General features: G+C 39.0%; 3 protein-coding genes across 4 annotated transcripts; 2 read left to right on the top strand and 1 right to left on the bottom strand.

Annotated features, from left to right (window-relative positions):
• The first annotated feature begins 2,983 nt into the window (after positions 1–2,983).
• LOC103999153 (probable monogalactosyldiacylglycerol synthase 3, chloroplastic) lies at positions 2,984–6,151 on the top strand. The gene is made up of 8 exons (XM_009420816.3): positions 2,984–3,600; positions 3,925–4,097; positions 4,269–4,430; positions 4,510–4,651; positions 4,728–4,952; positions 5,033–5,095; positions 5,178–5,252; positions 5,467–6,151. The coding sequence occupies exons 1-8, from the start codon at positions 3,286–3,288 to the stop codon at positions 5,740–5,742; spliced, it is 1,431 nt and encodes a 476-aa protein (XP_009419091.2). The 5' UTR covers positions 2,984–3,285; the 3' UTR covers positions 5,743–6,151.
• A 13,939-nt stretch (positions 6,152–20,090) lies between these two features.
• Positions 20,091–21,165, top strand: LOC135621871 (auxin-responsive protein IAA9-like). 2 transcript variants are annotated; one of them, XM_065123478.1, is made up of 4 exons: positions 20,091–20,384; positions 20,471–20,670; positions 20,761–20,848; positions 20,971–21,165. In XM_065123478.1, exons 1-4 carry the CDS (start codon positions 20,170–20,172, stop codon positions 21,011–21,013), a joined length of 546 nt encoding a protein of 181 aa, XP_064979550.1. In that variant the 5' UTR covers positions 20,091–20,169; the 3' UTR covers positions 21,014–21,165. The 2 variants fall into 2 exon arrangements, with proteins under 2 accessions (XP_064979550.1, XP_064979551.1); XM_065123479.1 differs by having other exon boundaries at positions 20,943–21,165.
• A 1,264-nt stretch (positions 21,166–22,429) lies between these two features.
• LOC135622104 (auxin-responsive protein IAA9-like) lies at positions 22,430–23,144 on the bottom strand. The gene is made up of 3 exons (XM_065123743.1): positions 22,936–23,144; positions 22,648–22,850; positions 22,430–22,557 (listed from the first exon to the last, which is right to left on the bottom strand). Exons 1-3 carry the CDS (start codon positions 23,142–23,144, stop codon positions 22,430–22,432), a joined length of 540 nt encoding a protein of 179 aa, XP_064979815.1.
• Between the last annotated feature and the right edge of the window lie 2,406 nt (positions 23,145–25,550).

The following is a 25,550-nucleotide window of genomic DNA, read 5'->3' as shown; positions in this document are numbered from 1 at the left end:
GGTTCAATTATGATAAAAAGTTTTAAGAGATGATCTTAATGGAAAGGATCATTCTAATTATTATTATAGACCCTTTAATCTCGTCTATGAGAGGACAAAACCTATTAGGGAGGAAATAATTCATCGTTGAGAGATTATAGTAATCCTATGAATGATAAAAAGAGATAAGAATGTGAGTTTAGTTTTTCCTGTAGATCGCTATTGTTGTAGCTTTTTGATCCGACAATAAAATACTTATAGATCGAATAAAGACTTTCTAAGTAATATCGAAAGACATATATTGTATATTCAATCTATTGTCATTTGATTTTTGGTATTAAAGTTTTTCATAAAATAGTAGCATAATCATAGTTTTTATGCTTATAATTTGATTCAAAATCATATTTTAAAATTAAGTATGTTAGATCATAAAAATATTTCAGATCTATTTTGAATTTAGATATATTTGTTAACATCCTTCGCTTGCGAAAAAGTGTTATTATATTTAGATTTTGTATTTATGATGCTTTTGATCTGCTTTATTATCTCATCCATCCTATTGCCTTGTGAGCGATACAAGGTTTCTCATGTTTGATCGATAGACCATTATCGATAGCTTATTATCCGCGACAGTATTATTTAGGATGATGACATTCGATATTGCTAACCCAATTGCGGGTAACGACTGTGTACACAATGAAAGCATCGTAGGGTGCGAGATAGTCATATGCATGGCTATTTGTGTGCAATAGCCTTATAGTGGTCAGATTGCCTTGGTTGCAAGCGACAACATTAACACTATTACCTATGGTGACCACAGTAACACTGCTACCTACGATAGCTACGACATCTACAACAATGTCATTGTAGCGTTTACTGGCTGTGATCAACATCAACTAGATGTCGAAGGTCGTGGTCCCTAGAAGTTGCATAGTGGACGTGTGGGTACAATCGTGCATCGTGGCAATCGTGGGGTTGCCGATCGACACATATGCACGACCGCACAATGGGATGATCCGTTGGTGATGCTCAGTCAATGGCACATCATGAAGGTGTTCCACTAGTGAGGAACATGATAATATGATACGCAGGTCAGTCATGTGAGAAGAGGCATGCCATCGTGGGTGGTGCACAAGCGACGAACGATCGTTGCATCGTTGACTCGCGTGCATCAGCACCGTGAAATATAGTGACAACTATAAGGGTAGGTATGAGTGTTTGAGTTTCGTTTATGTAAATTATAGTTTTATCTTTAATTCCAACTTATGTGCTTTTGATAGTTCTACCCATTACAATATATCTTTTTTTTGTTATATATCTCCAACAATATTATAGTTTTGTCGTTCAAAAATTAAAATTTTTTGACTTGTATATACCAATTCTGGATAGGACCTCTTAGGGACAAAATAATCTATCATTAAGAGATTATATATCTTCTCTCATCTTCACTTTATCCCTAATCCATCACTCATAATGGTTTTCTAAAAAATAAAAAAAGAGAATAAAATGATCAAATAAAGGCCTTTTAAGTAGCATCAATATGTATGTATCTTATATTTAATCTATTGTTTGATTTCAATTAATGATATTCAAATTTTCTACCTAACAATCATGATTTTTATACTTTTATGCTATCCTACTACTATTTTCTTCACCATTATTACTAATAATATCCTCGTCATTGACCATTATTTTTCATCACAATCACTAAGATATCACCATAATTATTATCATATTTGCTATTATTATTACTTCTATATCATGATAGTTATCATTATTACCATTGCCTCCAATATCACCAAAAATACATTCATCATGTTATCATTGACCATACCTTTTTTATCCCCATCATCATCACTTCTATTATTAGTTATCATATATCATCTCCATCTATGATATCTCCTTAAATATTTAAAAGTAAAACTACATACATTAGTCAAGAGCCTTATATATACTTTTTTTCACAAAGATTATCCCTTTTAATGTTTAAAGGTAAGGTTGTATACATTAATCCTTCTCAAACTTAATATTGGTGGAAGGCTTATATACTAGGTAAGTCTTTTTAGAGGATGATAAGATTGCTTCCTTACGATATGAAAAATCAAGATTCGAATCATATAAATAACCTCTCTAAATATTTAAATATAACACTATACATATTGATCCCCCCTAAATATTTAAATAACCTTATGCACTGGATATATTTTTTTTTAATATCATCGTATCGACTCTCTTCTTACCTCCACCATTATTATTATAAATGGTTAGGAAAGATATGATAAATAATAAATAAATGAAGGCAACATGGACTCCCCTCTTTAAAATAGTTTTGGGAGCATACCAATATTCAATCATAAGAACAGTCCAAAATCTATTTTCATGATGTTATTTAAAACAGTTGAATGAAAACACAGCCCAACAAGATTTCTCTAGTATTGATCTTTATGTGCTCTTATTAATAGTACTGATCTTATCAATAGTATTGATCTCCAAAGGACTACAACAAGTTTTATCAAGAACTAAATTACCAAGAAATTAAATTTAAATGTTCATATTTCGATAACCGATCAAATACTCTAATTTTATCCCATGTAGACTTATATCGTTATATAAAAGGTTGATGAATGTACTAATATTAATTTAAATATATATTTTTTGAGTTAATATTTTATATTTCACTAAATTAGTAAGTCAAATGTTTCGTGTATCATGATAATTGGTATCAAAGCTTAGCTTAATTTTATTTATAAACATCATATGACATATAGATTTAATGGATATTTGAAATATTTTTCATCGTTTTTCCAACCAGAAAAAATAAAGATTTTCATGATCATCTTGTAATTTGATTTAATATAATTCAAAAAATTTCAAGGATAATTGAACAATTGTTTACTTTCTCCCATAATAAAAGATAAGAACATCAAATTGCCTTCCTTTCTCCCACAACAAAAGATAAGAGACCAAACCATTGTCATCAAGTAGAATAAAGCTTGTCTATATGGAAAGAAACAGTTTGGCATTCCCCGACCGAGTCCTCTCTCTAAGAATAGTTGTTGGCCTTCGGAAAGCCAGCTTCGCCGTCCCTTCTCGCTCGTCTCCTCTCTCTTCGACTTCCCATTCGCAACCGTTGATCCAAACGTATGCCATTCTATAAATAGCACCCTCCCTATGGTGTTTTCCCGCCTCCGTCCACGTATCCGGCAACCCAAGCTCGCGGTGGCGGTGGCGGCGGAACTCTCCGATCGTTGTCCTACCCTTCTTCCGCACCACCACCACCCGACATAGGCGGCGGTGCGGGAAGCCATGGCGGCGCCGGTGGTGTCGCCGAGAAAGTCGATACGGGAGGTGGTGATGCAGACCGTGCTGGCCCATCACAGCCAGCAGCTGCTGACGCGGAAGAGGAAGAGACTCTCGTCCGGCGCCTCGGCGCAGGGCGTCGGGGACGACGACGACATCGGGTTCTGGGAGGAGGAGGAAGGCACCATGGAGATGACCCAGATCGGGGCTGAGCGGACCAAGAACGTGCTCATCCTGATGAGCGACACCGGCGGCGGGCATCGGGCCTCCGCTGAGGCGATTCGTGATGCCTTCCGCATTGAATTCGGCGACGAGTATAAGGTGGGTCTATCGCTCGTTCTCGTGCCCCCTTTCCTCTGTTTGGTGCAGGTTTTCGCCCAAGATCTCACTTTTAGCCTATTAAGAATCTGTGGCAAAGTATGGCTTCTTGGATGATTAATTGTGTCATTTTCTGCAATCGAAAGGTCTAATTTTTTCGACATTTCTTGCTAATCATCCCTCATCGATTGCTTTTTCCTCTTTATTTTGTTTAATTTCTTATCTTTAATGCTTTTTTGGATCGAAACATATAGGAAAGGATCAAGAATTCACAAAATAGACTATCCCGATTCATGTATTCTGCATGTTTCTTCTCTTCACGTACAGGTGTTTGTGAAGGATTTGTTCATGGAACACGCGGGTTGGCCGCTGAACGACATGGAGAGGTCCTACAAATTCATGGTGAAGCATGTGCAGCTGTGGAGAGTCGCATTTCATGGCACCTCTCCTCGCTGGATCCACAACGTCTATCTTGCCGCCATTGCAGCCTTCTATGCCAAGTACGGATCGTTTCTGTATCCTCCCCCTTTCCCTTCTTGAATGAAGCAACCACGGACACTCGAGAACATGTCTACCTTCGGTTCATCGATTAGGGGTGTCAGTTTCAGGAACAGGATTTCCGTGTTCTTTTGTACTAATCCTTCTAAATCATGCATTATTGATGACTGAAGGAAGGTGGAGGCTGGTCTGAAGAAGTATAAGCCAGATATCATCATCAGTGTTCATCCCCTCATGCAGCACATTCCTCTGTGGGTGCTGAAATGGCAGAACCTTCAGAAGAGGGTTGTTTTCGTCACTGTCATCACGGACCTCAACACCTGCCACCCTACATGGTGCATGCGACTCCTCTTGCCATCTTCTTTCTGTGCCGCCATGACTTTGAATTGACGGAGCCACTCCCATCTGCTTCAGGTTCCACACTGATGTCAGCAGATGCTACTGCCCCTCTGAGGAAGTAGCACAGAGGGCTTCGTTGGATGGACTCGAGCCTTCGCAGATCCGTGTGTTTGGTTTGCCCATCAGGCCTTCATTCTGTCGTGCAGTTCTCGTCAAGGTTTTAATGCATGGAAATTTAGATGGTAATTTCTTCTGTACATGGAAATTTAGACGCATTTGTTACCACCCAACAGGCTGAGCTGAGAAAAGAGCTTGAGATGGATCCTGAGCTCCCTGCGGTGCTACTCATGGGAGGAGGTGAGGGGATGGGTCCAGTGAAGAAGACTGCCAAGGCCCTTGGTGAGTCACTGTTTGACAAGGAGCTCGGCAAACCCATCGGCCAACTTGTGGTCATCTGTGGCCGTAATCGAACCCTAAGCTCTGCGCTACAGGATGTTCAGTGGAAGATCCCTGTGAAGGTACTGAAACTTGAAACCTCTGCTCTGTAATCTTTGTTTCCTGGGACGTCTGCTTAGAACCAACCGATCGGTGATGACAGATAAGGGGGTTCGAAACTCAAATGGAGAAATGGATGGGAGCTTGTGATTGCATCATAACAAAGGTGTAATGTTCTTCTCTGTCTGTCTTACTCGATTTCTTCCGGTAATCATGCTTTATGTGGTGTTGATTCTTTCTCTCATCAGGCTGGACCTGGTACGATTGCCGAGGCTCTGATAAGGGGGCTTCCCATCATCCTAAATGACTTCATTCCTGGACAGGTTTGTTTTGTTCGCACATCCCACTGATGGCACGCACAAACACCATCTCATTTTTTCGACTGATGCAATCGCAAGAACAAGCACTCATGCATTCAATCTTTGTCCTCACGATCGGTAGAGGAGGGAGAGACGTAGTTTTGGGATTTAAGAGACCATATCTTCCTTGTTTCAACTGTCGAAGGGTGCACTAGAAGTGCTCTTACGTGTGTTGCAGGAGGTGGGCAATGTGCCATACGTTGTCGACAACGGAGCCGGAGTGTTCTCCAAGAGCTCAAAGCAGACGGCCAGCCTTGTTGCTCGCTGGTTCGGCCCTGAACCAGAAGTGCTGAAGAAGATGTCCCAGAATGCGCTGAAACTGGCACAGCCAGATGCAGTTTTCGACATCGTCAAGGACATACATCAGCTGACGGAACAACAAGGGCCTCTATCGCAAATCTCCGATTCCCTGACTTCCTCCTTCTCCCTGACCTCCTTCTCACGACCGGTATAACAGCCGATCCATGAACAGCTACCGCTGAAGAAAAGCGGTTCCAGTTGCCCAGTGCAAACCCTGTTTAAAGAGAATGGTGGCAAAGTGCGATGGGGGTTTTTGTTCCCAGTCTCCTCTGTGTGATTCGTTTCTTCTCCTCACATTTCCCAACTGTTCTCCTTTTCATCCAAAAATTGTACTCCTTCTTTTGTGTCTCTGTCTGTGTTTGTCCGACTACTCAAGTTTAAGTCTTTAACCTCAAGTTATCAGGTAGACAAGTGAGCTGGGTTTGTTTCCAGGGCTGTGTGAAGGAATTTGTTGGTCCTGTATCATTCATTGTACCATAGGGTTGTTCTCTCTTTTCCTGGTGGAACTGGTCCAGATTCTGAGTTATGCTCAATTGTAAGCATTGTCTGTAAGTTTAGTATTCTGGAAAAATAGCCATAGTTTTCCATCATCACCTCACACACAAGCAGAACATCTAAGCAAGTTTTCGGAGGACACTGACAAAGGCGGATGAGCATGAGAGGTAATCAAAAAATTTCTCAACTAGGATTTTCTTTCCTTGATAACAGATCGGATTTATTCGGGTACTCAGGCATTCCTGTCTTTGAGCTGTATCGAATTTCTAATTGCTCTTTCACAAAATTTGCTCAAAAATGAGATTCAAGAAAAACTGAATAATGATGAAAAAGGAGAATCAGGTCATGTTTCAATTACAAGAAACTGGTGTCATCAATCTCTGTTGTTGCACACAGCAGATGTTGTCATGTTATCCCAGCAGAGAATGGATCAGTATTTTAAAGTAGCTCCTCATCTTGGACATCCTTACTGCTTTCCTTGATTAAAATCAGAATAGCAACAAGAACAGGCAGTGATATCATCAAAAGAGCTTGCACTATGTTAGGCCGTGTTATATCCGGGAAAAGAGAGCTTCCATACTTGATGGCAGAAGCACCACCAATGGAGCCAGCAGCCAATTTCCATAGGTAATTGAAATCATCCTGTTGTTGCAATTAGGAGCGGAACCATAAGTAATCAAGAGAACAAGACCATGACAGATGAGAAGAAATGAGACTGTAAATAAAACAGAGATAGTATATTCATGGAAAAATATTTCTTCTATGGTAAATTTATTTCTCCATATTGCACACTGATGTACCCACTATATGTCACTTTCAGTCAATAATGTAGTCAAACTTCACATATCTCCATCAAGAAAAATAATTCATTCTGAGAATAGAAAGATGTGATCAATGATATCCAGAATTTTTTGCAGCATATTTTGGTCACAAGAGCCCCAACATTTTCTAAACTGCAATACACATTTTCTGGACAGCAATATGCATCGTCTAAAGCAACTATATTCTATAAGAAAGTAACTGTCAAAGAATAACCTACATGCCGTTGATTGTTTAGTCAGCTATACAGCAGTCAAGAATATTCAGCCACTACAACCGGTGCTAGTGGCGATCGCAACCAATGTCGATGGAAGTAGAAAACGTTACCTTTATGACTACCGCCAACTTCAGTGGGGGAATGCCACAGCAGCTGTACTTGTCATTGTGTCTCACGAGTCAAGTGGAAGCAACAACAACTATTAGTATTATTGAAAGATAAAAGAAAGAAAAAGTGTTAGAAGTGGAACCTATCAAATCTAGGGGGGAAAAAAACACCTTTGACTTACAAGTGACTACGGTGCATCACACTTATTTGATTATTTCTATCAACTTATCCTTACTGAGAGAAATCTTCTAAAGCCTTTTTAATTTCCCCCAAGGAAAGAGCTCCAAATCACAAAATACAACTAGGTCACACACAAATATTGTATAGAATAGATTACTAGTCCTTGAACTTTGGGGTGAATCTCAGTTATAACCCTAATTTCAGTTTATGTAAACTGACTCAACCTTTGTTAACATTTCAGTCAAGTCCTACCATTAGCTACCCCTAAAGTTTGATAAAGATAGACTTGCTTCCACCATAGGACTAACTTACGAACCTAGAAAAGTTGTGCATCAGCTCATACTATTTAGTGTCATTTAAAGTTTCTCACACTATTTTATGCCATGTTGGCAAACTGAGTCCTTGTAATAATCATGTCAGCTTTCTGTTATGGATTACAGAGGAAAGCTAGAGAAACATTATAAAAATTTTAGGAGGTCTTTTTTTTTTTCTGTTTTAAGGTTATGGACCCAATTGAAATTTACACCAAGGTTCCAAAACTTATTGATGCAAAAATTAGACTAGTACTGAACTTCTTTCACAAAGTGTAGAAACCAAACTCCTTATCACCAATTGATCTATCCAATATTTGAGATAAGCACTTGATGGCTATGATCAATAGACATGGTAAGGGGAATCTTGTATTAGTTCTTTCCGCCCTCTAAAATATGTTATCATTCTATCACTAAGCAAATTGTGAAGTCAGAATTTCTTATACATTTCATAGTCCATCGCTTGATTTGCTAAGGAAATCCAAGAACATCAGGCATCTCAATAGACTCCCATAAAAGTAAATCATAATCCTTATTACACGTGCAAGGCTTATAGACTTTTTGTGATAGCTCCTATCCAACTCACGGGCTATGAAGAGGATTAGAACACAGGCTACCATCATAGATTTTCCATTTTGTGATAACAGCCTTCACTTTTCCTATGCTTCCAAGTTGCTAGCCTGCCATTGAATTATCAAACTTATCAATCATTTCGTCTCTTCTAATTCTCATATCAAACACTTCACTCCCTCCTCTGTTGTAGCAGTTAGAAAACCCCCTTCTAGCTATTCTGCACCACTACTACAACTTCTTTTTCACTAAAAGGCCCTAGTAGCATCGATAACTTCAATATGCATATTAATGTCAATAAACTTCCTCTGTTCAGAATCCTGTCTACCCTCACCTGCACATTATTTTAAGTAGAGTTCTGCCGACTTCCAACTTCCCATTCATTCTTTAGCTTCATCTGACATTCATAATAAGAATGACCAATTTCTCTTACATCCATGGGATCTTATAAGAAGTAACATGTACAAGATTTCTGCTCATACATTTAAGCTATTTCCACACACACAGCTCAAGCATATCAGAACCTCTCCATGCATACAATGCAACTGTTAGAAATAGATAGGAGCACCCACTTTGCTGGGACCTTTGAAGTTTTTTTATTCATCCTGATTTACCATATATCATATTTAGGAGTCTAATTGATCACCAAAGGTCTTCTTTAAATATTTGATGCAAGCACAATTCTGATACCAAACTGATGAAAATACTTAATTGACATGATGCGAACAATAAAGTGGTTCGTCTGATACCATTTCAGACGAACCACTATTAATCGGAAGGCACAAAATAAGCATCTCGGCCTTTTTCATATTTTTCGATAGAGCATGTGGCACATAAAGAATTCTGCATTATCTAGAACAATAAATCAAACATTTAACTAAACTAGAGAATCGCCAGGTTATTGACCATCCATAACCACGGTCATGGATCGATTGGCTTACTTGGGTCTTCGTCACATAGAATCTGTCACCAACACTGCAATCGAAACAGTAGTGATGGATTCCCCAAATAGCCCTAAAAAAAATCAAGTGGACCGAAAGAAAGCAGCTTGAGAAAAGAAGAGAAGAGAAGAGAAGCATGGGAGGACCGACCGACAAGAGTCGCGACGTATCAATAGAACTCATGCTTCCTTCTTCTTCTTCTTCTTCCTCCTTCCCTCCTCTTCCTCCTCCTCCAGGTCGTGGAGAGACGCGGACAACGGTGGCAGTGTCGGCGGCTGCGGTTCTGGTGGAGATCCAGAAGGGAAGATGGCGTCGGGTTGGGCTTGGTTGGAGATGAGGAGGCAGCGGCCGCAGAATCGCCTGGCCCCAAGCCGCCGCCGTCAATGCCATTTCCCGTTTCCTGCGTAGGATATTTCAAGCTTGCACTGTTCATCGACCGCCCTCGATTTATCACCCGAAAGAAATTAGACCGCAACGCTTAGGCAGAGGGAAGCCAAAAGAAAACCGTGTACGTGTACGTGTACGTGTACGTACATACGCACGCACGCACGCACGCACGCGTGGCTTCGTTACAGTATCCCAATAAACTATGTGAAGTTGATATCAAACACTGCAAACCGACATCAGAATGTTACCACAGATTGCCTTTAGAGGAATGAGATACAGATAAATGAGACAAAGATATATCGATCGAATAGTAAATTAAATAGAAGGAACTTATCCACTAAGTGAAGGTAATATGATAACTAAGTATTAAGCAGATGAGGATGAGATTGATAATCAATTAATAATAAATTATAATATTCTATACTTAGTTAATTATTATGAAGTTTGACTTTTAAATTCATATATATTCAATGCATCTATTTAATAGTAAATGTTATTTAGTTTTGTTTCTTTGACAAATTTGACTTTTAAAATTGACTTACTCACAAAGTAGCAAAGTATCAAATCAAGATTGACTAGAAAAGTGATGATATGTACACATACTTATATGCTTTCGATATTCCGAAATTTTTATTTATCATTACAATTTTTTCAATTCATAGACTAATTATTTTTTATTTATGTTTTTCTTCTCTCTTCTCTACTTCATTAAGTTTTCACTTCTCTTTCTTCTCCCCTCTCATTGGAAGTCACTTTGGTCTTGAAAATACACAGATACTTTAGATAGAACATCAAAAAGTGAAAGAAATATGAAGATGACTTGGAGCTAACAAGATATTAAAAGAGGATGACACATACAATGAAGTCACACAATTATATATATATATATATATATATATATATATATATATATATATATATATATATATATATATATATAAAAGTGAAATTTTGGAATGATATGTAATACTGAATATTTATTGCTCGATGAGAGAATTTATGTTTCATAAAATATATGAAACAAGTAGGAGTTTTGGAAGAAAAAAAATGCAACCTGCAATATCAATTTGAAGAGAAAAAGTAATAAATTGTATCAAATTCACCATAATATATAAAAAAAAAACAAGTTCCAACAAATTGGGAATGTATGTGTAAATGTATGGATGAGTACATATATCCAAGGCAATAGTTGGCAACATTGCCATTTACAGTGTTCGTGATCTGCTAAGTTTACCAGCAATCATAGATAAGACTACACATAAGAATTGTGTCGTAATGTAATCTCAATCTTCAAAATCCTCTTTATATAAACACGCAATGATTTCTCGGCATTGAAATCGGTAGATATCAACCTCAATTCCAAAACCTCAAGAGAGGTTCTCAATGTCATGAACTATATTAGTTCATCACTCTGTCCATAATGCCATGGATCTACACACTCTCATCACAGACAAATGATCGAGACAATGAAATCAACTCGAATCAGGAAGAACATCGTTTACCATTGTTTGGAGATGCATCTCTTGCGACACTCACTCAGTTCTTCCAGCCTCTGCATGTATTCCCACAGATTTCCTGAACCGTCTTCTGCTCGCCCTCAGCAGTACCCAACAGTTCAAGAAAGCTGTGGAAAGAAATGAAGAGGCTCGTTGGTTTCTCCAATTCGAGTAGTGGAGAGAGAGAGAGAGAGAAGAGAGCGATCAGGTTCGAGTTTTCCCTTCTTGTCATCTGCTTTTATAGTCATCGAAGAGTTAAACCCTCGATGAAGGTTAACTTCATACATAATTCTGCTCCGATCTCTTCTTCCTCGCTGTAAGCATTTTGTTGAATGGTGCCGTCGGCATCATCGACCTTTTCCCGCACCAAACAGAAAGGACTACTAATTCCAAGAATTAATGCTGCTGCTTTTGGCTACAATGCCATAGCAAAATGTGGTTTCACCTCATGCTCATCATTTACGTACGACGAACACGTTATATGAGTTGGTCATATTACCAGAGACATTAATTCTCGCATCTACTTGGAGTTGAATGCAAAGGAGAGAAGCTGATTCGTTTCGTAACCTGCTATGATCTAGAAATGGCGATAATAATGGAGGCAAAGAGCAGTGCCATCCACCATACGGCAGGCATATGTGCAGGCGAAGAAGAGCAGTCTCGTGTGTACAGCACCCGTGAATACAACCCGGATATCTTCCGGTAATCACTGGAGTCTTCCCCTTCCTTCTTTTACTCGGATCAAAGTGGAGGAAGAAACAGTGATGGAGCTACATGACAGGCTGGTTGTGGTGGTACCACCGGCGAGTGAGGCCGGCCCGGAGACATCTCTGCGCTGGCCGGCTCCACCCCGTCACATGGTGGCTAGCCGATCCATCGTCGTAGCCTTTTGCATTCTTCCATATCATGTGTCTCCATATGACCTCTTGCCTTTATTGCTCTCCTTTCGGCTGGCGTTCGGAAGGCGTAGTGGTGGCGGTGGGAGGACTGTCGCTTCTGCGTCGTCGCCACGCGAAGCGGCGTCATCGTTGCGCAGAGATCACCGGGCGTGACGCGCGTGATTCGCACGCGTCCAGCTGAGCTGGGTGCCCATCAAAAGCAATGGTTTCTGCGGAAATGATGGAAGAGATAAGATATTTTGGCATTCGATCGTAATATTTATTATCTATGAGTTTTTGTATTTTTAACAATAATATATTATTATATTATATTATATTTAATCCATCGATTCAACTTAGATTAAAATGAGTTACGCAACCAAAGCATATGATGCAGGAGCTATATAATTTATTTTATTAATAAAATAAATTTCATAAATTTAATGATATTTTGCATAATTTTCAGATATAAATATCTATTGAAAAGTACGATTATCTCTATTTTAAAATTTTTAAATATTATCTCTATTTTTAAATATATATTTTTATATTATTATTATTATTATTATTATTATTATTATTATAACCTGTGAAAAAAAAGGTTAGAACATCACAGGTTGGGAGATTAAATTTGCACAAGTGTGAGGTTTCATTCCGAGGGTATTATTCTCGATAAAAAGAGAAAAAAAAAAAGCTAATGAAATGTCAAAGATGGGGAGCATGAGAGGCGATGAATGACATATAATCAGGATAATTAAATACTTTTATTAAAAGCAAATGGAATGACGATTGCAGACAAAAAGGGTATTTTAGGTGTTATTGATCAAAGGTTATCTAATTAAAGAACTAGACGGGCCAAATTAAAGTCCAATTCCTACTTTTCCCGATCCGATGGATCGGTTCAGTCCACGTGTAATAATTGGTTTGATAAGTCTATCCCAGCTTAATGTGGGTCGAAACTTATCCAACGAGAAATTTTGTTATCATAGGACTCTTATAGTTCATCGAAGCTTTGGTTGCCGACTCTCTTGTGGGTCGTTAAATTATGTAGTTTTATCTAATTAAGTAAGATATATTATAGATCTAATTAGATTTTGATTATGATTATCAATCATAATAAAAAAATTTAATTATGATAGGATTCAGATCTTCACGAGAAAGGCTTTCTTAATTACTTATCATAAACCCTCTACTTTCACCTATAAATAAATAGGACCTCCTAAGAACTCTATATAAGATGAGACATATATATAGGATCTTCTCTCATCTCCCCTTAGTCTCACGTTACGTTAGTGATGTTATTAATATTATAGATCTATTTTCAATCTCCCTTAGTCCATAATCCATCGCTCATAACAGTTTAAAAAAAAATAGAAAGAGAAGAAAATGTAAGTCTAGTTGCTACAACTTTTTGATCCGAGAACGGTGCACATAATAAAGGATTTCTAAATGACATTAAAATATATGCATTATAAATTTAATCTATCATTATTTAATTTCAACTTTTAGCATTAAAGGTTTTTGCATAATAGTAGCATAGTTATGATTTTTATAGTATCAAAATCATGTTTTGAAATTAAATAATTTATATATATTTATTAGCACTCTTGCTTGTGAAAATATGTTATTTGAGTTTGATTTATGATGTTTAAACAATTCGTCTTTCTATCTAGTCCATCGCCTACTTGTGAGCAATGTAAGATTCCTCGTGTTTGATCAATGGACTATGATCGATAACTTATTGTCGGTGATAGTATTGTTGAAGGCAATGACCTCTAATGGTCGTCAGCTCAATTGTGGGCAGTAGTTGCCTACAGATACTACAGTACACAACGGAAGCGTCGTAGGGTACAATAGCTAATGATGATCGCAATAGCCTTGTGGTGGTTGACATGCCTTGGTCGTAAGCGATTGTAGTAGTGTCACTATATACAACAACTATGGTGCTTACAACAACATATTTATTTTCAATATCTCTTAGTCCTTAATCCATCACTTATAACGGTCTTACGAAGGATTGAAAGAGAGAAAAAGTTAAGTCTAGCTTTTCTTGTAGATCAACATCGCTATAGTATTCAGATTCGATGATGGTATACTTATAGATCAGATAAAGACTTTTTAAATGACATCGAAAGATACGTATCATTAATTTGATTTTAGTTTCTTACACTAAAATTTTTCGCATAATAATATCATAATTATGATCTTTATGCTTACACATGTCACTAACTTCTTCGACCTTTCGACACAAGACAAACGCCAACACCCATACATGGTCTTACAACTTTGTGAAGACTTGTGTTTTTTGGTAAACAATTGCCTAGTCCCGATCACTAGGATCCCCTTTGTGATGAGACACCCTTTATCTAAAAGTTACAAGGCTATTTTGTTAAGATCCCTAGAGAGAGTTGTCTTACACCAAAGGTATTCTCTACCTACCCACCTATGTCGATTTTGGATATATATACCCTTTTGTTAAATGTTGTTTGAGCTTTTATTGGGAGTATGGCATGGGTTACTTCCATGTCGTGGTGCTTGGTACTTGCGCATTGGCTCGAGACATTTTCTTTATCCCTTCTTACCTTGATAAAGCAAGGTTACATTGCATCCTTGAACTTATAAAGCAAGGTTACATTACATCTTTCGACTAATCTAGCCTCCTCCATCTCAGAGGACCGACAAGAGATAGGTAGTATAAGAATATTCGTAGACAAACCTCCAATGATCTATACTAGATATGACCAACTATCCATCCTATCTCTTCTAGGCTCTAGTTCTCTTACCAATTACTAAGAAAAAGTGAGTCAGCTAATTGTTTATTCACGTCTTTAATTACATATATCTAATATAAATGGTTTCTTTTTTTGGCATCAACAATCCACTTACAAGTATTTTTCTTCATCTTTACAAATTATGTTTTTTTGTGTTGAGATTATAAATCTCGTAAAATCATGTTATTTTGTATTCGGATTTTAGATCTTGTAAGCTTATGAAAAGGTCTGTCATGCCGAATGACACGATGCTATTACAATGTACCAACATATAGGTAACCCAAGTTCTCGATTGGCATGGCTTGGAAGTGTGTATCCATGTCATATAATTCCTACTGCATTTGTCAAAATTGGAAGTGTATCGATTGCTATTGATGAGAAAGTCGATGTGCTCCTCTCGTTGGGCCTTTCAATTGTCACGTCAAGCTCACATCGTTTGAAATGCCTCTTATAGATGAACTTAAAGATCAGCTTCGATTTGTGACTCAACAAGGTTGTGGATTTGAACAAACTATGCGAGGTTTAATGGATCGTTATATTGATAGACAAAAAGCTGAAAGATAAGTCGATTGAAAGATAGCATTTTGGTCGGTACTCGGAAATACTTTGGGAATATGAACATGACATGCATGTGGAATATTGCATTTGATCATATAAATTATCGATTGGGATAGGTTAACTTATATGGAAGAGAATTAATATTCAATAATCAATACGTAATTTACTAAAAATTTATATTACCAAATTTACTATAATCTTAAAATGATATGTTACATCTTATTGAACATAGTAGAAATCTAATTATTCACGATGAGTGCTCCTTCATGTCTGATTTTTAATTGACGGGCTGAGTTTAACCTTTGAATTGTTATTAGAGTGTCAATATAATTGCTAGAAATGATTTTTAATAATGTGTCCTATTATTTGGAAGAATAAGATCTTAATTATTATTAGCATACTATCTTATATTCGTCACAATCGTATGAAATTTCTTTTGGAATCAAAAGACCTTCAGAATTAGGCACACAACATAATTATTCTTTTCCTATTTTGCCATTATTGATAAAAATGTAAACGAAGATATTATGATGTGTCATGTAGTCGACAACATTAGAGCATATGAATTCCTCGTGGCGACACGTGATCGATACATGACTAACAATTGAGTCATTACAACAAAATCGATCGAGTTAGTGAGACATTACCATATTTTGGATTCAATATGATTTGATCGTGATTGAGCTTCGGAGAAATTCGCAATCATTCTTCGTAATCAGCATCGATCATGAGAGTAACAAAATCGAGAGCTCTCTATAAGGATCTTCTTATGTACAATCTCAAATACTTATTTAATATTAACTTAAGCATCAAATAGATACTATCAAAAATGCCCTCGACGTAATTTTATCAGGTTAAGCATCTTCAAAGTCGAACGAAAATTGAGACACATGCAAAAAAAAACCTCGATTAGTTTAGTTTCGAGAGAATCAATTTCTAACATAACACTGCTAAAACCACCATAAACATCAGTTCATGATGTAAAATGGAAAACAACCCAAAATTGAATCAAATCATAGTAACCATTGACCATTTTGATGAAAAATGGTGCTCATATAGTCTCGAAAATATTCTCAACATTAAAGTTGTTCCGTTGGATTAAAAAATTGAACTCCACGAAGAACCCCACATGCAGCATTTGGTTCATATTTCGGCCACTTAAGCCCCATTTGGGACAAGATTTGACTATCCATCACATCATTAGAGGAGCATATCCTCAATAACATAAGATACATTCATTGTTAACGGTCATCATCTTTCTTCTATACCTTTGTTTTATTTATATGACAAGTGATCCCAAATAAAGATGTGTCCAAATTAAACAATAGGGTGGCAAATCACAACCAAATCTCCCACCACTTGTTCAACTATTTTTAATGGAGGATTGTTTGCGACTCAACCAAAACGAGGGATGTTTCTTCATTGATACACTCCATAATCTTCTATTGGATCCTCATATTAGTTTTCTTGCAGCAATGTTATCATGCGGATTGTACTAAGAAATATCGATGTTGTACCAATCAATATTTATTGGTCTTAATTTTATTGTCAAAGAGAAAATAAATTTTAGATTGTAATATGCATTCTCATAAACGAGCAAAAATATTATTGATGTCTTGATCGACGTGGTCTAGACCCAAATAGGCAGGATTATCTGATATACCTCCGAGATGAAACATCGAACTCTCGAAATACCACATGTATGAAGATCGAGATCAAAAAAGATTTTATGACCTGATCCTTCTAACACCCAAGTTAGTAACCCAAATTAGTAATCCGAGATATATAAATACATATGCAAGTAGTTAAAAAAGATAGACCCATACCAATTAAGAGTAAAAAATATCTTAGTTTTTTTAGGAGTCATTTAATGCAACTATTTGGGGTTAAGTATTATCAAAATTAAATTTATTCCTTGGATTAAAGATTAAACCCCACATGTGACAACAATCACATCCTTCTTGGATACCTTTCTTTTCTTAATATGATAAGAAATCCCAAATAAAGATTGTGTGGAAATTAAACTATGGGGGTGCAAATCACAACCATATCTTCCACCACTTGTCCAAACCTTTCTTCTTTCTGAGGAATTATTTGTGGCTCAACCAAAACGTGGGATGGTTATTTAATGATACATAACGTGATCTTGGATCATGGTATCCATATTGTCACGCATATTATATTGTATCAAGAAATATCAATATTATCTCAATTAATATATATATATATATATATGAATTAGCAATGATAATTTATAATCCTTGTGATTTCCCATGAGATTATTACAACTGTTGATAGATGGACGTTAAAGCATCACGGAGCATCCTAGAAATCTCTTATGATTTGTATTCATGAAGATTTTTATTTGCAATCCATTTGTATTATTTAAAATTTTTATTTTAAATTTTTTAATATTTCAAAAATATCCGTTTATAAATGAACATAAATATTTTTTTTCCTCTTTCTTATCTTCGAAGCGATGGACAATGAGCGACAAATGATCGATCGACAAACATGATCTTCTCATTCGTCGAGTAGTGTTTTTTCTCTTTGTCTAGCAACAAACAACATCACAAGACGAATTATGACATCGGGCAACATCGAATGATGAAATGGCATCGAGCAACATCGACGTAATTAAGATTTTGATAAATAAATTAAGATATTATTAGAATAAAGATATGATTGATAATTATGATATTATAAATAATAAAATTATATTTTATTATTATACAAAGAATTGTCAAGAGATTACCAAAAAAATAAGTTTCTTGTACCCACATAATTGACTCTATGAGTCATTTAGCTTTCTGCATGTTTGAGTACCAAAATGCATACATGAAATCGCCATGAAGGCTGTCAAACTTCCAAACCTTTGCTTACAGCCTGCACGAAGTATGCCGTGAGGTGTGCGTCAAACAATTGTTGCCAACTCGTCACGCACGGCAACCGAGACGTCGACACCAGAGCTGCAGCTGTTGCCTGGCAGTCGTCGTCCACAAGAAGCCCACCGAAAGAGAGAGAGAGAGAGGGCGGCCTCTGTCTCTCCAACCGAAGCCATGACTCCCTGGGATTCCCCTCGGGACCCTACGCTGTCTGCTAAACAAACCCACGGCCATGTCGTCTTATCCTCGACCTCACGCGGGCCGTGTCGTAACGCTGTTCCGCCTCCCAAATCCCCATGCACATCCACTGCAATGGGACGCTGCTCTACGACCTCCATGCACGGAGGGAATGGACTCACTCCGGGACTCTCCCCTCCGGCTGACGTCAAAAGGACAGCTGGTACGTATCGCTGCCTGCTGGCTCGGCGGTCTCCGAGGACGGCGCCGGTGTGTGCATGTACGTGGAGGAGACAAGCCGGGCGTCATTCGATACACGTTGTTACGTGCGCGGAGAGCAGGCGGTTTAGTTATTGTGGTCGCAAACGCTGCACATTGGCATATTTTGAGCGAAGAGAATACGTATATCTATCTATATATAAATGAATTCGGAAGGAGAGTGCATCCTGAGATTGTGCAGCGTGCAGGCTTTCGGGGTCGGTGGGAACATATTTTGAACTCGATTTAGTAACATTATCGTATTATGTTGATGCTTATATAGCTTTAGCATCTGTAGCTTTGCTCTTAAATAATAACAAAGTTCAATGCTCATTTTTCGAATGTTATCTTGTCGGATTATTCCTTTGTGTCTCGTACATTTTACGACGTAAAGATAAAACTATATCGAACAGAGACAACTCTTCTTATGCTTAAGTTAGTAAATAGCTCGTAAAACTATGTTTATAAAGTTTAGATAGATATAGTATATCCGATATCTTGCGATGTCATGCTAATTATTGAGTTCTTATAGTTCACTATGCTACATGTGTTAGGAATCATGATTCGATTAGATTATCTAATAATATAAGTTGAATTAGTTTTACTAAACTCGAACTCATCTCTAAGCCTTTTTCTTATTATACATCAGCTAGCGTGGTCGGATTTGAGAACCTCAAATGTCTGGTTGGGTTAGGGTTTACGTTTCCTCAACCTAACCGATCCGTGATTTGAGCGAAGGATGCATGATCAAGTTAGTAAGCACACCCAAAATGATGGCCGAACTTGAACGCAGTATGATAGATTTTGCATCCAAATCTAAGTAGATGTGTTTGGTCAAAAAGCAAACGAAACCTTTGTGATTTCCATCACATGTATCGAGCGACACAACATGGACGACACCGCAATCCAAGACAAAGCACACTTGCCATTCTGAAATCAAGCAGTATCTGACGGCCATAAAAGCAACATTGTCAATTCCATTGTGGTGTCCATTCCGAGTTTTCCATTGTGATGATACATCTGCTTGCAGTATCTGTTTGATGTGTTGTGCTGATGGGATGCGAAGCATACCAACCATTCCAAAGGAGACGGAAGAGAGTGGAAGAGACAGCTTGGCCAGGAAGTCATGGACACACCGGCAACCACCATGGAAAATTAAGCTGGCGGAATTGATTCGTGGGTTGGCCCATCTTGACCCCAGGAAGAAAGAAATGGGCGGAGGAGAAGAGAGAAGCCACCACTTGCTGCCCTCTTCTGCACTCCTCGACCGCTTAAAGAAAGGACAGGGATCAACAATGGAAGGGGACCGTGTCGGGAGAGAGCACAAAAGTTGGCAGCTGCAGGGAGACATGATAACCGCGGCTGGGTCCCCTCCGAACCCAGCACACTGTTCCCCCGCCCCCTCATAAATCTCTCCCTCCTGTAGATCCTGATGCATGTACATATACGAGCTGAACATAGCCCAGCTGGGTCCTTTCCAGTGCTCCATCAGCTCAGCCAAGGCGAAGAAGACACCGAGTTGCGGCGGAGATGGAGTTGGAGCTCGGCCTGGCACTCCCCGGCGGTGACCTGATAGCGGAGCTGGGTCTTGCCAGCGAGAAGAGAACCAGCACGTGCAGGAAGAGAGGTTTCGATGATATGTTCTACGGGGCAACTTCGCCGCCTCTCTTCGTGCACAAGGACGGCGACGATGATGATGGCGATGACGACGACAGCCGCTTCAACCATTTGCGGGAGCTTAACCTGTAAGTTCGTCTAGTTCTTTTGGCCAAGAATCTTCCGTAAAGTTGTTGGCTAATGGTGTCGGAACTGCATGCAAAATATGTTGCAGCGGAAGCAGAGTTCTGGTTGGGTGGCCGCCGGTGAGAGTGTCGCGAAGGAAGGGCGAGGAGGGCGGAAAGAGGCGGGTGAACTGCGTGAAGGTGAACATGGAAGGCGTAGCCATAGGGAGGAAGGTGGATCTCTCCCTCCATGACTCTTATCAGGCCCTCTTCCTCACGCTAAGCCAGATGTTTCCCAAGAAGCAACACGGTATATTCCATATCTAAATCCTCTTGTCATAGAATTCCTTGACATCTACCGCTCAAGAAAGCTAAGACGAGCAAGCTGGCCATGTTGCAGACGGAGAGGAATCTGATGCTGCTTTTTACAAGGTCACTTACGAAGACGAGGATGGGGACTGGATGCTGGTTGGAGATGTGCCATGGGAGTAAGTATCCTGCCCTCTCCATTAATTTCCTCCTTATTGCTGCAAGTTAAGACCCCCAAAAATATGAACCCAGATTGCTTTGTTCTTCATGAAGAGCTTTCATCCTCTGATGCTTGTTGCAGAGCTTTCATCCAGTCCGTAAAGCGTCTCAAGATACTCAACTGAGAAGGCAGAGAAGGAAAGGGAAATCACTGTCCCATTTGCCATGGCTTAGTAGCATGTAATGTTTCTTTCTGCTCATGTAATGTTTGTTTCAGTTGCTGCAGTATGTAGCAGAACACCATCATGACTCTATAGAATGTGTGTGTGTTTGTGTACATGGGGTGATTAATTTCCTGGTCCTGCAATCGAAGTCTTTGGTTGATGTAGTGGATTAGATGACTTTTATTGCAAGATGATGTGCCACAATAATTTGGGATGATGTTCACATGTTATTGTCTCTGGAGTGTCTTGGTAGGCCAGAAAAGAAGCAGATCATGTCTGACTTCTCCAACATATTTTTTGTTGTTATGAAAGGCTTGATTACAGGATTGTTTGTCAACCATCAGACAATGAGCATTATCACAGATTGTTCATGTCATACCATCTTTTCCATAAGAATTCTCATGTGATCCCATTTCTTAGCTCAATCAGCTTAATCTCTTGTTTTTATTCTTTATCTTTGGTTCCATATGTTTTTGGGAATTAAATCGTATAAATATGTATCGCAACAAGTAAATTGGAATTTGCAAGTGAGAGTATCCTCCTCTGCTCTTCAGCTTCCCACTGTATCTTCAAGAACATCTTCCTATAAATTTTCATGAACTCTTGTCTGTATCGAAGGTTTCAATCTGAACATAAAACTTTGAAATCTTTTCTTGCTTGTTGTGGATTGCAATTCTGATGAACCATGATCACAGCTAAAGCATTTACTTTATCCGTTTTACAAGATTCTGAGGGCTTTGATAACAAAAGCACTCTGAAGACTTGTCTGCTTCTTCATGTCAGCTGTCCAGTTCTTTCTGCACTTGATCAATTGGTAGATCATCTGCTCTGTTTCAGGAAGTGAGGGAGGCTTTGTTTGTGAATCATGCTGTGGCCTCTTCTGCGTTAATGCCTCCTGTTACAGTTTCACAGCAACGCAAGAGAAAACAGAGGAGGAGGAGGAGGTATAATTCAAGGTCCTCTGCTCAATTATTGGCAGGAAAAATCTGTGGTCATGTTCATTAGATCAAATTCGAGTTCATACTGCAGAGAAATGCTCTCGAAAAGAAGCCCAAGTTTTGGAGTCGCTCATCTTGCAATCAAAATGATCTAATCCTCGACTGCTTGGATAAACATAACATCATCATATTTATACAATATCAACATCATAGAGTTCATCATAAACGAACAAAAGACTGCTTTACTAAGGATTACATCCGCAGAAACCAAGCACAAAAGATCTAGCCATGGAGAAACGGCACAAAAGTGGCCTCTCTGCCTTCCTGTGCTCTTGCTCAGTTGAATATCTTGAGACGCCTCACGGACTGGATGAAAGCTCTGTAACAAGCATCAGTGGAGACCAGATCAGAACTCCTAAAATTGCAACTTAATGGCACACTACTTAGCTTTCTTGTGTTGGTGTTTGAGCACACTTAACTCCCATGGCACATCTCCAACCAGCATCCAGTCTCCATCTTCATCCTCATAGGTAACCTTATAATAAGCAGCATCAGATTCCTCTCCATCTGCAACATTGCCAGCTCTCTCATCTTAGCTTTCTCGAACAGTAGTTGTCAAGGAATTCCATGACAAAAGGATTTAGATACGGTGTATACCATGTTGTTTCTTGGGAAACATCTGGCCTAGCGTGAGGAAGAGGGCCTGATAGGAGTCATGGAGGCAGAGATCCACCTTCCTCCCTATGGCTACCCCTTCCATGTTCACCTTCACGCAATTCGCCCTCCTCCTGCCGCAGTCATCGCTCTTCCTTCTCCACATTTTCACCGGTGGCCACCCAACCAGAACTCTGCTTCCACTACTGTTGCACACGCATTTCAAACCCATTAGAAGGAACAATTCTGATCGATGAAACTAAAACATCAACACGAGTGCATGGAACTTACAAATTAAGCTCCTGCAAATGCTTAGATTGCCTGCTATCGTCATCGCCATCCTCGTCGTTGTCCTTCTGGATGAACAGAGGCAAAGTAGCCTTGGCTAACATCTCGTCGACGCCTCTCTTCCTGCACAAGCTGGCCCTCTTCTCACCGTGGACACCCAGCTCCGGTGTCCGATCACTGCCAGGGAGTGCAAGGCCGAGCTCCAACTCCATCTCCAACCGAACTCGATCCCTGGTTTGCTGCGGCTTAGCTGAGGGGGAAATGGAATGCATGCAGCTTGGGATATCCTGAGCTCGTAAATATATATAGATTTATCAGATGCTGCAAGGAGACAAGGGAGGGAGTTATGGGGGAACAGTGTGCTGTGCCTTTGGGGAACCCAGCCGCGGGTGACCCGTCTTCCTGCAGCTGCCACCTTTACTGCTCTTCCCCGACACGGTCCCTCTCCATTGTTGATCTCTGTCCTTTCTTTAAGCGGCCGATGAGTTTTATATAGTGTAAAAGAGGGCAGCAGCGGTGGCTGCTCTCTTCAACGCGGCCATTTCTTTTTCCTTGGCGTCACATGTGCCACCTAAAATTCCATGGTGGTTTCTGCTCTGTCCATGACTTCCAGGCAAAGTTTGTCTCCATTGGAATGGTTGGTTATGTTTCATATCCCATCAGTCGAACACATCAAAACGATACTGTGATACGTACTTTCTTCCCTCTTGACGTCAGTTGGATGGGAGAGACCCGAAGTGAACCCGTTCCCGTTCCCGTTCCCGTTCTGAAACAGCGTCCTGTGGCAAGCGGTCGTGCATGGGGATCCGTGAGGTGGAACAGCATTGCGACACGGCGGGCATGAAGGCCAAGGAAGAGAGAACACCGCCATGGGCTTGTTTACGCTGCGCTGCGGACACTGAAGGGGGCCGAGGGGAATCCCTGCAGGGAGTGATGGCTTCGGTTGGAGAGACAGTGTCCGGCCTCGCGCTTTCTCTGGGCTTGTTGTGGACGAGTACTGGCAGCAGCAGCAGCAGCTGTGGACAACTCGGTTGTCGCAGTGTGTGAAGAGTTGGAAATCATTGTTTGACGCACCACCACGGACAGGTCGCAGGTGCAGGTCCTAAGCACAAGGCATGGAGATTTGAGATGCATGTGGCTCATGTGACACTTGTCCTTGTGGTCATTTCATGTTTTTATGGTTTTGGGCAGATATAAATAATTGGATAAAATCTGAAAATTAGATTTATATAATTCGTATATGTAAAAATAAAATTTTAAATTATTTAGTGTATAGTAATTGTTAAATATAATATGTAAGACTCTCTATTCAGTTAAGCTATTTAAAATTGATATCCTCTCATATAAATTTATTTTATAAAAAATCTGTCTATTTAGTTCTACTAAAAAGAATCCCACAAACTCCAAAAATAACAAATGGTTCATATTGCATCCTCATTTTGAAGGCTATAAAAATGAGTTAATTATTCTGAAGTAAAAAATGTGAAGTAGAAAATTGGATATTATGATAACTAGTAGAAAAGTAGTATGGAGATCAAATAGGAGATCATGGTATGCAACAATCAATAATCATGCCTCACTCTAGTTGAAGATACGCATGATTTTTCAAACATGTTTAAACAGAAGAGGGAAGATTAGGTTGAGATTCTTCCATTATAGTTTAATTTCAACATATATTTAGTTAGGACCATTTAATATGCAAAGGAAACAGTAATAATAATCATAATCATAATCATAATCATAATAAAAGAAACATGGTGAGTGTGTTTGATGCACAGATAGTATCCTCATCCCAGAGATGTGCTTCCCGACATTTTTAATTGCCATCCGAAACACATCTGAGGTGATGGACAACATGCTCTAATGATGTGATGGAGGCTCAAATCTTGTCCCAGATGGAGCATAAAATGGCCAACATATGAACCAAATGCTGCATGTGGGAATCTGGCAAGTCTATACATTAATCAGATGTTGGCCACATGGATGCTACATATTCACATGGGACTTGTAGCTCGAATATTCCACCAAAGAAATTAATCATGAGAATGGTTTTAGGTGCATAAAGTGGCACCATTTACTACCTTCTTCAAGTCCATGTAGACTACCAAAGTAGAACCCATGTTGGGATCTAACTTTTGAGTTGATTTCTGTTTACATTTGGAAGCAATTTTGGTGCTGAAGATTCATCAGAATTCCTTTATTGCTTAAATTGATACTGATCACACTAACCTTCATAGTTCATGATGGCTGTGTTTTACTGTGAACCATCTTAAACTGATTAGGAACTTCATTCAAGATGGTTCCTACAATAAGTCCACAGTAATCAGTGAGGGTGAACCAAGTTAAATTCAAGGACTAGGAACTGGATCCTACAGTGAGGGTGAAAGGAAGACTAAAAGTTTGGAGGACCACAGCATTAGGTAGTGACTGGTTCAAGCATATCAACTCAGTCATGTTACAATACTGAGAGATACATTATACTGGACAAATGATTCAAGCTTATCAAGCTAATTAATTAATTATCCTATCTAATTGATTTAACACATGCTAACTTATTTAAGAAAAAAAAAGTTTTAATAATATGAATATCAGTGATCACATCACTTTTATTTCTGGGC

This window comes from Musa acuminata, chromosome BXJ2-9 (assembly GCF_036884655.1).
Source record: "Musa acuminata AAA Group cultivar baxijiao chromosome BXJ2-9, Cavendish_Baxijiao_AAA, whole genome shotgun sequence".
Taxonomy (NCBI): Eukaryota; Viridiplantae; Streptophyta; class Magnoliopsida; order Zingiberales; family Musaceae; genus Musa; species Musa acuminata.
Note: the sequence above shows the minus strand (reverse complement) of the source record. Positions and strands in the feature narration are given on the sequence as shown.